At 41.8% G+C, this 16429-nt stretch overlaps 1 protein-coding gene across 2 annotated transcripts in view; it reads right to left on the minus strand.

The window, feature by feature from the left end:
* Positions 1 to 1025: 1025 nt before the first annotated feature.
* The window catches only part of tefa (TEF transcription factor, PAR bZIP family member a), an 18779-nt gene continuing 3375 nt past the window's right edge, over positions 1026 to 16429 (minus strand). The window contains exons 2-5 of one of the 2 annotated variants that reach the window (XM_043679889.2): positions 11252 to 11557; positions 9607 to 9830; positions 4731 to 4930; positions 1026 to 2872 (exon numbers count right to left, since the gene is read on the minus strand). In XM_043679889.2, coding sequence (XP_043535824.1) covers positions 2842 to 2872; positions 4731 to 4930; positions 9607 to 9830; positions 11252 to 11557 — 761 coding nt within the window. In that variant the 3' untranslated portion in view covers positions 1026 to 2841. Of the gene's footprint in view, positions 4931 to 9606; positions 9831 to 11251; positions 11558 to 16429 lie in introns of both variants that reach the window. The other variant, XM_087978355.1, reaches the window with a different exon arrangement.

Raw genomic sequence — 16429 nt, forward strand, 5'->3', positions numbered from 1 at the left:
TGCTTGTATTAGCCACTAGCAGCCTGTGCCTGTGACAAACACCCCATTCAAGAACTGGGTCAATATCTCAGCCAGTGGGCAGGGTGCGGATTTGAATCCAGAAACCAGAGGTGAAAAGGCCAGTTCCAATAACCGCTTCACCCAGTGACATACTCCAGCCAAAATGCCCCATGGACTGCCCAGGACATGGTTAGCAAACTCTCTGATCATCTCTCAATCAAACAATAACAAGAACTTGGAGAGAACAGCATCTCTAGGAGGGTAGGCTTCCTTTGAAAATGGGAGAAAGTGAGGACTGCAGATGCTGGAGATCAGAGCTTAAAAATGTGTTGCTGGAAAAGCGCAGCAGTCAGGCAGCATCAAAGGAACAGGAGAATCAACGTTTCGGGCATAAGCCCTTCTTCAGGCCTGACCTGCTGCGCTTTTCCAGCAACGCATTTTTAAGCTTCCTTTGAAAATGAACAATCACTACCAGAGCTCAAGTTATGTGACTGAGATACAGCTGTAAGACCAATGAATCAAATCAGGATACCTGAGAGAAAAAAAAGTATATTTGAAACCCATTCTCGTCACTAATCCATACAAATTGAAAAAAAAACACTTAAAGCATCACTTTAGCTCTTACCATTGAATAACTAAAAAGAGATAGAGAACCATCATGATTCTAACAAAACAAAGAAACTCTGCTTGTCTGGCAGCATGTGTGGGAAGGAAAACAAAGAGCGAAGTCCAGTATGACTCTTCTTTGGAACTGAAGTGTTACAAAGACATCATACAGGACTTGAACCATTCAGTCTGTTCCTGTCCACAGATGCTGCCAGACATGTTGAGTTTCTTCAGCACTTTGTTTCCAGCCTCAGCATTACTTAGCTTTTATAACCATCGTGACTCCATTCTGCAACATCCCAGAAATAAAATGCTTTTTGTGATTAAAGTTGATATCATAGAAGCATTTAAGGTTTAATTACAAAGCAGTGGCAGTGCCAGAATACAGGTTCCACGTACATGATATATATATTTTCTTAAAACACATGGCATTTTATTCAAGCAAGCGGTTAAAGAAAAGCCCACAGCAAGGGATGGAGCATCGTGTGACCACTGTTGAGCTTTTTAAAAACGCTAAATACAAATATATGGCTTAATCAGCTTTGCAAGTTGCCAAGTTTATAGTTGCCATTGGTCACCAGACCCAGCAACTGGCCCAGACGCCCCTCCCCCAACATTTTCAGATACCAGTGACAACCCCAACACTATTAACACAGAGGCAGGAAGAGTTGGTGAAGGAAGAATCTTGCACCTGATACACAAGAACACTTTTCATCCCCTGTGAACTCACTGAGTAATCACACAAAGCCAGTATTTTACTGTTCTAGAATCGTTTTCAGAAAGATCTCCCTCTTTCTCTAGAGGGGACAACGTCCTTCAGCCTTCAAGGCAGCGGAGAGCATGGGCAGGACTGCTTTTGTGGTGTGATGGCGTCAACTCTATGCTGAAATTCTCGAGGACTCCCTGAGGGGCAGAATTGTCAACTCTAGTAAGCCAGAACCTTGTAGGCTTCACAAGATTTTCCATCTCAAACTTCACCAGTAACACTGTCCTCCATTGGCTTCCCATTCCAGTCAGTGAACAAGAAAGTTGCGACCCAGTTGAATTAACCTTGACCATAAATAAAACATCCTCACCACCACAATCAATCGATCAGCATGGAACACCTACAATGTGGAAGCAGGCCATTCAGTCCATAGAGTCCACACTGACCCTCCATACAGTATCCCACCCAGACCCTCACCCCTCTACTGTACCCCTGTAGCCCTACATTTCCCATGGCTAACCCAACTTACCTACAGGCGCCTGGACATTATGGGCAATTTAGTAAGGCCAATCCAACTAACTTGCAAATCTTTGTACTGTGGGAGGAAACCAAGACGACAAGGGGAAAATGTCTGTGTGGAGTCTGCACAAATCACCTGAGGATGGAATCAAACCCGGGTCCCTGGTGCTGAGAGGCAGCAGTGCTAACCACTTTGTCACTGTGCTATCCACTGTTTAAAGTAAAACAAAAACAATTTTGTCCGATTAAGCCTATGAAATTTCTCCGGGGTTTTGCTCTTGGCATTGTTTTGGTGGTAAATTATCAAGAAGACTGGAGGAGGGAAGAGATGGACACAGAGGGAGACGTACACGGAGGGAGGGACACAGCGAGAGACACATACACACAGAATATGATCCCACACAAGCACAAAGGTAATGGTTAAGTAATTATGATGGTTCAATTAGGATCACAGTTGCTAAAGTTTTCAAAAAAACAAAACACATTAAAAATATAATTCAAGATCTTCCCATTCTGATTTAAAGACTCAATTTCTGATTAGATTTCAGGCCATTCCAGTATGTGCCTCACAAGCCCCAAGTATTAAATCATCCATATTCACTCACGATTCTACTTTTCTATAATAAACATTATTGTAAGAATTTAATATGAAAAATGTGGATATAAATTGTTTCTTAAAAGCCTTTTCAGAGAAAAGAGCATGAAGTTATTCAGCTTCCTGGGTAAGTTATAAATTCAATTCCATAATCATTGGCAGAATCTTTCTTGCACCTTCTTCACTGCCTCTATATGATTACCAAATGGAGACCAGAAACGTGCAGTGTCCCAATTATGGTCTAACCAAGATTTTAAACATTAGTTCATTATAACTTCCTATTTGTCACATTTACATGTTTCTATTGTAACCTGAACAATAGAATTACAACAAAATATACAACTTTGAAAATGGCAAATGCATTACATCTTTGTGCCCTGATGCAACTATCCCTTGCCCTCTGCCCATGGTTCGTTTAGATTACGATTAGGCGGAGGGAGATCCATCTGTAACAGCAATAATAGAATAATTTGGCTTTTTAAAAACAAAGAGGGTCATTGGAAAGTTACTCCATCTCAATGCTGGGTAATGCGAACATTAAGATAAAAGGCAAAGTTTAAAACGGATATCTCAAACAGAATTAAAACTGTACAGCTCCCAAATAATACCTGCACACTGCAAAATGCAACAGCTTGCCCAAAGGAAAAGGTTACTTCCCATTGACGGTTAAGGGAGGAGATTTCATTTCGTGCAAGGCTAAGTTTTTTTGTTTCAGTATTGTACAGGATCACATTCATCTTTATCAGGCTTTAACCTTTATTTTTGGAAGGGGGTAGAAAGAAGCACATTGGATTCAAACCAGAAAGGAATGATTTTTAAAATAATGACACAACGAAAATGTGCTTTGAGTAGCAAATGTTGGCATACCCCAGTGAGTACCAGCAGGATTAAGAGAAGTGACCCACACTGAAAGAAGCTCCACAAACCTGTAAGGTGTGGAAATAGAATGCAGGTAAGAAACAGAGGGATAAAGATGTACAAGTGATACAACACATCCCTCACTTAGTAACACATTCAAGAAATTACAAGTTGAATTCCTAATTGCTTATATCATTTGCTTGAACGGGCTCTGTCTGTCCATTCCAGAGGTTTAGAAAAAAACTTAGTTGAATCATTCTAAGTTTCATGGATCACTTGAAATAAAAGGGACAAGGTAAGATCAGTGCCACAGCTAGATGCATTCGTTAATGAGCAGAATGTCTACTTCAAATCCCACACCTCTAAAATCGGCAAAATGGACACATTGTGAGAGAACTTGATGACAAAAAAAAAAGAAATCAATTAAAAAGATGCACAACTTTCAGTATGTCTGCAGCGGTGTCAATTGACTCAGCTCTCTGGTGAGAATATTTCAATATTCTTCCATGCTTGTATTGGAATTATCTTTCTGAAGAGGTTTCTCCATCACTCATTTAGCTGGTGGGGATTTGAGGCCCATTAATAGTGCAAGTACGTTAGAATAAAAGACAAAAGTGCCAAAGTCAGAAGGCAAGTGCCTGTGCTTCTCCATGTTACGGTGGAAAAGCTCCTGGCCCAGAGCTGCTTTTGCTAGCTTCAGAACTGCACGGGTTCTGGCTAGCTCCAAATACACCTTAAGCTGATTGTGGGGGGGTGGGGGGGGAATGACCCCAATCTCAGAAAGTAAACTGGCCCCACAGTCCAGGATAAAGTAAAAGGATCCCATTGAGCAAAAGTACACCAGTCACAAGGCAAACTTCGGGACACTAAAGGAGTGGGGGAAATCGGGCAAGTTTGAAGAGTTGATGTAGGTGATTAGCCGTGAATATTATTGAATGGCACAGCAGTAGCAGTGGGCAGACTCCTACTGGTCCTAGTTTCTCTTTTGCAAGAGCTCATTCTGATATTTAACAAGTATTTAAGAGGTTGTTGTCTGAGCTCCTGCACCATGAATGACTTGTCTATCAGAAGTAGCTCAGTACTCCAAAGGATCAGTTTTAATGGTGGGGCAGCTCTAGACCAATTAAACATCAGTCTTCCAAAAATCAAACCCTAATCTCCCCAACAAATGATTACTGATTCATTGAACAAGCAGACCCAGATATTCATCTATATTATAATGAAATGAAACCTACTATTTAAAGATGGGAAAAAGGAGGTTTAATGCTTCATTAATATATTCGGCTGTTCAAAATAAAAGCCATTAAAATTTGTTTTCCTTAGGATGAGGGAGTGACTAAAAAGTTAGCTGTGCTGTTTTGAAAGTTGCTGTCTGTTTAAGAGAATTTTGCTTTTAAAAAACAACACATTCCCCACTCTGAACCCCCAGAGTTGAAGGTCTCTTACTGAGGTCGGTATTTAGAGATGATACTTTTGTACCGTGCCACCTCATTACGCAGCTCAACCACCTCCAGCCTCAGGGCTGAGTTTTCCTTCTCTAGGAAGGCTGCTCGAACTGTGATTTGATTCTCTTTCAATCTCCGGGCATCACGTGAACGCTTCGCTGCCACGTTGTTCTTCTTGCGTCTTGCCCAGTAGCGATCATCCTTTAGAAAAGAAAATATAGGAATGATACAGAATGATACCATTTCTCCAAATAATTTTTTTTAAAAATAGTTTCCTTCCTTAAAGCGCCAACTCCTTTTGGTAATTCACCAGGATTTCAACTGCATGTCTTTTTTTTGAGTCAAATCCACAAGATAGAGCCAACAGGTTTAACATTATATCTGTGGTACTTCTTAGAGAAAGAATAATTGTTGTTGCTAACGTCTGGCTGGATCAAGATAGGTACAACTAGACAGAGGCTATGGTTGCTCAGTTTGGAGGTATATACTTTTAATAAGTAACTCTGTAAAGAAATAGATCATTGCATAGAGTTTTAATAAATACAAAAAGAATATCTTCAAAGCACGCAGGGGAAATTCTAGTTGGGACTGCAAAGGTCACTGGATGGCAAACTAGGAATAAAATAAAAACCCCTCCCTGGGGCACTAAGCAAATGGCAGCCTCCTAATTGCTACCCCTGGTTGATAAGAGGAGAAGTGCATTTGCATAATGCCAGATGTTACTGTGGCTCATTGGACAGACATAGCAACAGACAGCAGACTCCAGAGTCAGTTCCAGGTCAATTTCAAGTTGTGGTATCTGATTGCAGCTAAACTCTATCTCTGTGCTGGGAAGGAAGAAAGTGAGATTAAGCCCCACTGATTGTTATGCAACGTGGGCTGATGGAATGCCTTGTGGAAGATATCAGTGCTTTTATAAAGATATGAACAAAGAACAAGAGTAGGTCATTCAGTTCTTCCAGCCTGGCTGATCAGGTTTAAATCTCAACTCCCCACTTCCGCATATCCCTGATAATCAAGGAACTATCTAACTCTGCCTTTAAAAATACTTAAGTGTTCTGCATTCAATGCCTTTTGAGAAAGGGAATTCTAAAGACTCTCAACTCTCAAAAAAAAAAATGGTTCTTCATCTTTGGTTTTAACGTGTGCCCCCTTATTTTTAAATTATGGTCCCCAGTTCTAGATTCTTCCCAACAAGCAACATTCTTTCAAACTCCACCCGGTCAAGTTCCCTCAGGATCTTACATCTTTCAATTCAGTCACACTGACCCTTTTACACTCCAGAGGATATGAGCCTAGTCTGTCTCACCTTTCCTCACAAGACAATCTCTGATTCCAGGTATTAGTCTAGTAAATCTTTTCTAACCCGCTTCCAACACATCAACATCCATCCTGAGGTACACAATACTCCAGATGCGATCTCATCAATGCCTTGTATAACTGAAGCATAACTTCTACTTTCTTGCATTCTCTTGCAATTATATCTCTACCTATACCAGTGGCTCAATGGTTAGCACTGCTGCTTCACAGAGCCAGGGACCTGGGTTCAACTTCAGCCTTGGGTGACTGTCTGTGTGGAGTTTGCACATTCTCTCCGTGTCTGTGTGGGTTTCCTCCAAAAAAAAAGTCCAAAGACATGCAGGTCAGGTGAGTTGGCCATGCTAAATTGCCCATAGTGTTAGGTGCATTCGGCAGGGGTAAATGTTGGGGAATGGGTCCGGGTGGGTTACTCTTCAGAGGGTCGGTGTGGATTGGTTGGGCCGAATGGCCAGTTTCCATTTTGTAGGAAATCTAATCTATAAATTCTACTCAGTACTTCCCTCCATGTCATCTGACAAAGGAGCAGCGCTCCAAAACTTTGTGATTTCAAATGAAACTGTTGGACTATAACCTGGTGTCAAGTGACTTCGGATTTTTTTTTTAATACATTCAACTGCCCCATGCAATAAACCATAACATTTAATTAGATTTCCTGGATTATTTATGTACCTGCACATTGCCTTTGTGGGTCTTTCACTAAGAGATCCATATCTCTCTGCATTTCAGAGTTCTACAACTTCTCACCACTTACATAATGCTTTTGCTTAATTCTCTCTGCCATACTGAACAATTTTACACTTACCCACACCGTTCTCCATTTGCCAGATCTTTGCTCATTCTCCCTATAAGTCCTGGTCGGCCAGTTTGCAAAGTGCTGACACACCGAATGGTTATCTGGGCAAGGTGCTGGTCGACTGCTGGGATGAGCACTAAAGCTTCGTTAGTGTCAGCAGCAATGACAGATTAAGCTGGACCAGAGTCATACAGCATGGAGACAGACCTTTCAGACGTTGGTGCCAACCAAATTTCCTAAAATTAAACCTTTCCTATTAATGTACCTGTCCAAGTGTCTTTTATAATGTTGTAACTGTACCTGCATCTACCACTTCTGCTGGCAGTTCATTCCACATAGGAACCACCCTGTGTAAAAGTGGACCTTCAGGTCCCTTTTAAATCTTTTCTTCTTTCACTTCAAACAAATGGCTCCTAGTTTTGAACAACCCCATTCCTAGGGAAAAGACCTTGGCTATTCATCTTGTTCATGCCCATGATTTTATAAACCGTGACGGTTACTCCTCAACCTCTTGTGAAAGAAGTTCCAGCCTATCGAGCATCTCCTTATAACTCAAACCCTCCAGTTCCAGCAACTTCCTGGTAAACCTTTCCTGAACCCTCTCCAATTTAATAACATTCTTCCTATAGCAGGGCAACCAGACCTGTACACTGTACTCCACCTGTCTGTCTATCTGTGGTGCAAGGAGAAAGCGAGGACTGCAGATGCTGGAGATCAGAGTTGAGAGTGTGGTGCTGGAAAAGCACAACAGGTCAGGCAGCATCAGAGGAACAGGAGAGTCAATGTTTTGGGCATAAGCCCTTGATCTGTGGTGCAATTTTGAAAGAACTATGTATGAGAACCCCTAGGTCTCTGTTCGACAACACTATCCAGGGCCCTACTATTAAGTGTGTAAGTCCTGCCTGTATTCATTTTACCAAATTTATTCACATTTATTCAAATTAAACTCCATCTGCCACTCCTCTGCCCATTGGCCCAACTGATCAAGATCCCTTTGCAATCTTAGACAACATTCTTCAGTTTACAGTACCATCAATTTTGGTGTCATCTGCAAACTTACTAAACATGCCTCCTAAATTCTCATCCAAATTGTTTATATAAATGACAAACAACAGCAGACCCAGCACCGATCCCTGCAGAGTATCACTTTTCAAAGCCTCCAGTCCGAAAATCAGCCCTCAACCAGCAACTGGAACAAGATACATCAAAATCTGCAGTAGCAGTAAAATGTAAGACCAAACTTCAATTCTGAAATTTTTACAACTTGCTTGCTTCATGCATTTCCAAGCTTCACCACTCTTACAATTCAGGGGTGTACATTTATTCAGAGCAAGTTCCCACTAATCAATGAAGGTGGATTTAAGCGTATGTGCAGTTGCTAAGTACTTGCAAAATAAACTTCCCGTCTTTGCAGTCTCCAACAGTGGTCAGCTCAATACAGAATTGAAAACTGTTCTTTTAACCGGATATGCTGAAGCAGCAGGTTGGGAATTTCAGAATTTGAATCCAACAATGTGCGTGGTGGGGGAAGAGGAGGGAGGAGAGAAATAAGTCATCATGTCATTGAGGCACTAGTGAGAAAACGATTAAAACAGCAACCTACACGCATCAAGATCTGACAAATTATACAAATGACTGATAAATTAATTGGAGAGTTAACTGAGAGCCAGAATATAACCCTTTGAGTCATGCCCTAGTTAACAGGCAGTTGGCACATCATCTAAAAGTAAGCATCCCTAACAGTGCAGCACTGACTTAATTGTGTGCCAAAGTGGTGTCTATGCGGTCAGTGCAGAACTTTGGGGAAAGGACAGGACAGAAACACTAACTGAATGGCTCTTGCAAAGCATTGACATAGACACAGCAACTTCAGCGTTGTCTTTCTGAGCTGTATCAGTCCATGATTCGAGCAGCCAGGAACAGATTGTGCTGCTGATTTCACCGGAGTTTCTGTTCCCAGTTTTCCCCACCACCTTTCCTGAAGATACTGCTTCACTGATGCTTGCTACGCTCCAGGAGCTCACCAAAGGGGCCTACCAGATCTACACTGTTTCTCCAGCCCTTTCTGATTTATTTCAGATATCCAGCCTCCCAGTATTTTGTTTTTGTAGGATTTGTTAAAACTGCAATAGCCTTACACTGGGTCTTTACCCGAGTGCAACCAATATTCACTGACTGTCTAGTGGTTGGGGGGTTAGAATAGGAAAGTAACTGAATAAAGCAGCATCTCTTCTGCTCATTAATGCCTTTTGGGTGTAGAGTGACCAAGTTCAGAAATTCCTCACTATCAAGATCAAATAATTCAGCACAGAGCAGTGATCAAGCTTTTAAACTGCTTGTCTCAGCAACCACTTAAACTTGCCTTACCATCATGGAGAAGACTGTTCTACCAGGATCAGACAACTGAAAAACCGGTGGTTTCTGAAGTAACTCTATAAAGACCAGTATCTTGTCACCAAATCACCCTTTATTTCTCGACTCTAGTGCAACCATCACACAGCCAGCTCCTGGAGTGAGCAGAACCTCTGATGTGCTAGTTTATATCAGTCAGCCAGGACTTCCTGATTGAACCAGGTTAACAGCCCCGATCAGGGAGTTCATATTCTAAGAGGTCCACCTGGCTGACCTCATTATAATCACTACAGTTTCCAGGAAATCAACTTGTAAAAAAAAAATGGATGCTACATCTGGAGTAAGAATAGCAGAATGCAAGTCCTGCAGAATTTTATTTTATGAAGATGCAGAGAGCGTGTTGGACAGATACCTTTTGCTCTGGCGGTACATAGACCTTTTTCGCTTTTTTAATCATGGGCTGTGGTTTGAGTTCCTCATCACTGAACTTATGCTTCCGTGGATTAAAAAGTTCTCCTCCTGGAACACTGGACAGTGCCAGGTCAGTAGGGTCAGGTTCAAAATTCACCAGAATATCAACATCTTCCAGGTCTACGGAGTTTGGAGTCTTCCGTTCAGATTTCTTCCCACCTGTTTCTAGAATGAGAGAGTTAGATCCACTTTTAAAACATAAGCGATGAATTATGAGCTTATAAATTACTTGCTTCTCATCCATTTTATATTTGATTAACCTTAAACCAGCATCCGGAGAACAGTCTAGGTAGCTGAATGCTACGTATTTATGACAACCCCATGGCTATTCATGTACATCACAAGTTCGACAGAAAGAAACAAATTTATTCCTTAATTAGTGATAGTTAGTTCAGATTAATTTTGTATTAGCTGGTGGTTAGCACTCTGTTCAGTACACAGTTGATTCAAGCCAATGCTGTGGCTAATCGCATTGTGCACCAATTCACAATGGTGGGGTCAGTCAGGGCTTCACTCGAAGAAACATTACCCTTAAAATAGGGGAGGAAAAACAGAGAGAGACTTCCACGTTTTATTTAGTTGCATTTGACAGTAGAAATGGAGACAGCAACAGGTCTGCTTGGGGCTGCCTATGAGGATGGGGAGAAACCTATTTAAGAAATACATTACTTCACATCCAACTCTGTAATGAGGATTTATGGTTTGATCTCCAACAAGTCTTTTAGGGGATTAAAAAAGGTCAACAGCAAAGTTAGTGGTAGTTCAGGTCATGGCTGAGGGCGAGGATAGCCAGCATCATAATCCACAGAGAATACGGAGTGGCACTCCTTTCAGCTTTGAACCCAACTCACCTCTCTCCTTCCTGCTGCTCACGAGACCTCAGTCTGCAAGCTTGGGCAACTAGTGCAGACAAAACATTTTAGTGAAGCTTGATCACTCATCTGCATTCAGAAGAACATTCCTACAAATACTAGCAGGATTTAGTACCCCATTCCCGTGGCTTGCTGGGAGATTTCTAAGGTTTATACAAGATAATGAGAGGAATAAATAGAGTCAATAGCCAGAGACTTTTCCCCAGGGCAAGATTGACTGACTGGTATGAGGGGCCATAGTTTTAAGATATTAGGGGAAAGGTATGGAGGAAACATCAGAGGAAGGTTCTTTACGCAGAGAGTTGTGGATGCATGGAATGCGTTGCCAGTGGTGGTGGTGGAAGCAGAGTCATTAGGGACATTTAAGCGACTGCTGGACATGCACATGGATAGCAGTGAATTGAGGGGTGCGTAGGTTAAGTTATTTTATTTTACATTAGGATTAAACCTCAGCACAACATTGTGGACCAAAGGGCCTGTTCTGTGCTGTACTTTTCTATGTTCTATGTTACAATGGGGATATGCTCTCAACACCTAGGAATAGGGTCAGGATGAGACAAACACTTTGTACATTCAATCTTCACATTGAAAAGATACAGGAGAGATTTTTCTCCTGTTGGTCTAGTTTAATTTAAACTACGGCTAGAGGTAGATCACAGAGATCAAGCTATGAAAAACCATTTGATCAAAAGGATCCCTTCGGTTAGGACTCACCATCACTCTCCACTTTAGAACGCGTCATATTTCCAGATATCGACAATGTAGGAGATGGTACTTTCTCTTCCAGCTCCACTACTGGCAAGAGACCAACTTGCAGTTCTTCCTGCAGCTCAAACTGGTTTGAACCATCTGGAATGCCATTTTCCAAGAGGAATTCATCCAGATCCATGTACTCAAGATGGAAGGTCTCCCCATCATAGGGAATAGTCTTATCCCAGATGGTTGGCATGAGGGAGGCAGAGGCAGCTGTGGTGCTGCTGGCTGCTTCATCCACATTCTTCTCTTTACCCTCGTCCTTACCTGAAGTGGGAGATAAAGACAGGTTTTTTTAAAAAACCTTGTTAATTGCTGCACAAAGTTTCATTTGGGTGAAAAACATTAACCTTTATCAAGTCTGTTATTTTCCTATTGGCATAAAATATTTTAGATAAAAATATTTGATCAGAAGCTTCTTACTCAGTCTCTCTTCTTGCACAGGGTTGCCCACAAGCTTCAAACCCAACAAACTCAGCTCATCTTCCCAACTAACAGAAATCTTCATTAACTGCTTCCATCCTTAAAAGTTAGTCATAATATCGTAATGCTTCCAATGTTGCCCCAATTAAAATCAACTAAATACAACTCCAGGACACTGCTGATCTGCATGCGACTCCGTATCCAAAATTATTAAGATAGCCTGCAGCCAGTTTCATCACACACAATCTTCCCCACATTTTCTCATGAGAGAAGAGAGAGTGCAAACTGACACCAGCCAATAAACTGGAGGGAGGAAAGATGGAGCTATACCTGTGGTTCCAGCAGTTTTCAGACACGATCAACATAGGCTACACTCTTCTCCATTCTGGCCAAACCTCACACCACAACGTGCAACTTTCCTGAACTTAACTGTGAGGCCAGTTTCCACATCAGTCCGTCACAATGAGTGGGTTGGCCATTCAGGTCTGAGAAATCTCCTCAAAAGGGAGGGTTGTGAACCTTGGAAGTCTTCTACCCTGTGAAACTGCAGATGCAATATCAGCACCTCCGTTAAAGTCAATGACAGATTTTGGATTCTAAGGGAAGGGATAAGGTGGAATGCTTTCTGAATTATATAATCTGCAATGATGTTACTGAACCACACACGTTTCCCAAGTGGGTCATAACAAAAGGCAGAGGGTTAAGGGAGGAAATCCAGAACAAAAAGACCACAGCTGCCAAAATGGACTGATGAGAGTTGGGAATGTGCAAAGTCCTAGTCAAGTTAGAATAACCAAACAAAAAGAAATCTTTCTTGGTCCTTCTCAAATACTTATCGCACTTACTCTTCCCTATTACCCTTCAGTTTTCATCCACTCTTTCCTAAAGCCACTTACTCCTTCAATGGTGTAATTCAATGAAATCAATGGCTTTCCAGCTTCATTCTATTAGCCACATATCTATTTTAATGGTTGACAGCCAGTAGCTATCCAAAAACAAGACTTACCAGTTTGAGAGACTGGGGAGGAGCTGGAGACCATGGAGATATTGTACTAACTGACAAATTATTACTCTGCTCTCCTTTCCAATGTTCCTCCTAAAGCACAGTACCAATAGCCTAGATGCTGAAACAATTCTTCTGTGGCCAGACAACAGTGAGGCAACAGGAACATGCTGTTAATTGATGCTGAGTGCTTGCTCTGCCTTCAGGAACTGAACTGATTCCTGGATAGGGCAAAGATCATATTATACAGATACCTAGATTTTGTGGATAACACTTAGCCCCATGTGACCTCATTGACTGGCTCCTATCACCTTATATTTCTTTTCTGGAGTGGGAGGAGAGGCAAGAAATGTAGCAGCAAGGGACTCTGTTCTCTTAGTCATAGAGTCATAGAGATGTACAGCACGGAAACAGACCCTTCGTTCCAACTCGTCCATGCCGACCAGAAATCCCAACCCAATCTAGTCCCACCTGCCAGCACCCGGCCCATATCCCTACAAAGCCTTCCTACTCATATACCCATACAGATGCCTTTTAAAATGTTACAATTGTACTAGCCTCCACCTCTTCCTCTGGTAGTTCATTCCAGACATGTACCACCCACTGCGTGACAAAGTTGTCCCTTAGGTCTCTTTTATATCTTTCCCCTCTCACCCTAAACCTAAGCCCTCTAGTTCTGGACTCCCCAACCCCAGGGAAAAGACTTTGCCAATTTATCCTATCCGAGCCCCTCATGATTTTATAAACCTCTATAAGGTCACCCCTCAGCCTCCAATGCACCAGAGAAAACAGCCCCAGCCTATTCAGCCTCTCCCTGTAGCTCAAACCCTCCAACCCTGACAACATCCTTGTAAATCTTTCCTGAACCCTTTCAAATTTCACAACTTCCTTCGGATAGGAAGGAGACCAGAATTGTACACAATATTCCAACAGTGGCCTAACCAATGTCCTGTACAGCCGCAACATGACCTCCCAACTCCTGTACTCAATCCTCTGACCAGTAAAGGAAAGCATACCAAATGCCTTCTTCACTATCCTATCTACCTGCGACTCCACTTTCAAGGAGCTATGAACCTGCATTCCAAGGTTTCTTTGTTCAGCAACACTCCCTAGGACCTTACCATTAAGTATATAAATCCTGCTAAGATGTGCTTTCCCAAAATGCAGCACCTCGCATTTATCTAAATTAAACTCCATCTGCCACTTCTCAGCCCATTGGCCCATCTGATCAAGATCCCACTATAATATGAGGTAACCTTCTTCGCTGTCCATTACACCACCAATTTTGGTGTCATCTGCAAACTTAAGCTCACATCCAAATCATTTTATATAAAAGACAAAATGTAGGTCACAGGTCTCCAGTCTGAAAAACAACCCTCCACCACCACCCTCTGTTTTCTACGTTTGAGCCAGCTCTGTACTCAAATGGCTAGTTCTCCCTGTATTCCATGAGATCTAACCTCGTTAACTAGTTTCCCATGTCAAACCTTATCGAATGCCTTACTGAAGTCCTAGAGCTATACAGCATGGAATCAGATCCTTCAGTCTGACTCATCCATGCTGACCAAATATCCCATGCAAATCTAGTCCCATTTGTCAGCATTTGGCCAATATCCCTCTAAAGCCTTCCTATTCATATACCCAGCCTTTTAAATGTTGTACTTGTACCACCCTTCACCACTTCCTCTGGCAGCTCATTCCAAAAATGCACCATCATCTTCTTTAAAAAGTTGCCCCTTAGGTCCCTTTTAAATCTCTCCTCTCTCACCTTAAACCTATGCCCTCTAGTTCTGGACCCCCTCCCCCATCACAGCAAAAAGACCTTGTCTATTCATCCTATCCACACCCCTCATGATTTTATAAACTTCTATAAAAGGTCACTCCCTCAGCCTCCAACGCTCTGGGGAAAATAGACCCAGCCTATTCAGCCTCTCCCTATAGCTTAACTTAGAACTGAAGCTGCTAATTGTGGTCAGTCAGGATTACTATATTCTGTGGAACCTATAGGTAGGCTATACAGACTTCCAGACAACCCGTCTTGAGAAGTCAGTTCAGAGACTTCTGTAAATAAACAAGCGATTCTTACAGATACTATTTTCTCTTCCACTTCCTCTCTTGGCTTCTTTTTGAGTCTTCCTCCCACCATCCCCTCACCCTGCTGTCAGAGCTAAATTCATAAGCCATCATCCCATCCTACTCTGTTCATTGTCTTTAGCTTGGGAAGGAGTGGTTTAAGGGTGAACTAAACACTTACTGCCTGACAGTCATAGAGGAAACAGCCCCAGCCTGTTCAGCCTCTCCCCATTGCTCAAATCCTCCAACCCTGGCAACATCCTTGTAAATCTTTTCTGAACCCTTTCAAGTTTCACAACATCTTTCCGATAGGAAAATCTTTCTCATTTTTGAATTATGAAGGGTAAATTGATCCAATAACATCCTTTATCAGAAGTAAAACAAGCCAAACTGCACTACTAATGACTTCATGAACCTTAAAAGTACTCGACTTCAATAATTGTTAAACCACTGACTGCTCTTTCTCTTTCCCATGGTCTTCATAGCAACTGCCAGCATAATTACAATGAAAGGACGTAAAAAGATAGAGGCAAGAGTAGGCCTGTTGTAACTTGTTCTACGACTCAATCAGATAAACCTTGACTTTCTACTTCAAATCCACTTGCCCATATTATTCCCACATCCCTCTGTCCCCTTAGTATCCAAAATTCCATCAGTCTTTTCATTAAAAATCTACTTACCCAATCAAGATTTATCAGAAAGTAAGCACTTCTTAATGTGCATTTTTAGCACCATTGAGAGAGGACCTCCCATGACACTAACAATCAAGTCCGAACACCCTGTATGGCAAGACCACTATATAGACCGAATTCCTGTGCAAAGTCCAAGGGTAGTCTCCACGTGAGACAGGAGACAATGATATCTAGGACAGGAAGACTACATCGAGCTCCAGTGATGGGGAGCTTCAGTTACTTGGATGAATTAAAGAAGTTGGAACTGCTTTCGCTGATACAAAAAGGTCGACAGGAGATTTGTTAGAGATGTTCAAAGCGATCAGGTGTCTGGACAGGATGGACGAAGTGAAACTGTTCTCATTGGTGGATGGATCCAGAAGCAGACAATAGATATTTAAGGAATTTGCAAAGGAAGTAACAGCACCAGAAGGAAAGGCTTCTTTAAAGCATCAAGTGATTAGGATCTTGAACTGCCTGAAATGGTAGTAGTGGCGATTTAATTCAGGCATTCACAAAAAGAAACGGATTGTATCAGAAAAGAAAATGTAAAGGCTATAATGAAAAGGGAGGGGTAATAGGGCTAGATTAAGTAATCTTGCACAGGGCCATACACATAATGCCTCCCTTCTATGCTGATATCATTCTACGATTCACAATATTAGCCATAAATGGATTATTTGTATTTGTGATGCAGCTCATTACAATTTTGATGAATAAACCTTGTATAAGCTGATAGTCTTAATATTTGCACTGAATAAAAATGGTAACTTATCACGGAACAACTGTTGTGCAAAAGCCCTTCATGAAAAGATTTCCCCCCTTCTACTGAATGCTTTGGTTCCATAATTGGCTAGTTCCAATTGCAACAAGAGGCTTGGGTTTGTGAAGGATTAATGGATATTTTCAATGAATTGGTCTCAACAAAAAAAAAGGTGGACATGGTTTTGGACTTCTTCTTGGAAAGCT

This window comes from Chiloscyllium plagiosum, unplaced genomic scaffold (genome assembly GCF_037043375.1).
Source record: "Chiloscyllium plagiosum isolate Xiang-an unplaced genomic scaffold, Cpla_swu_hap1 HiC_scaffold_33, whole genome shotgun sequence".
NCBI lineage: Eukaryota > Metazoa > Chordata > Chondrichthyes > Orectolobiformes > Hemiscylliidae > Chiloscyllium > Chiloscyllium plagiosum.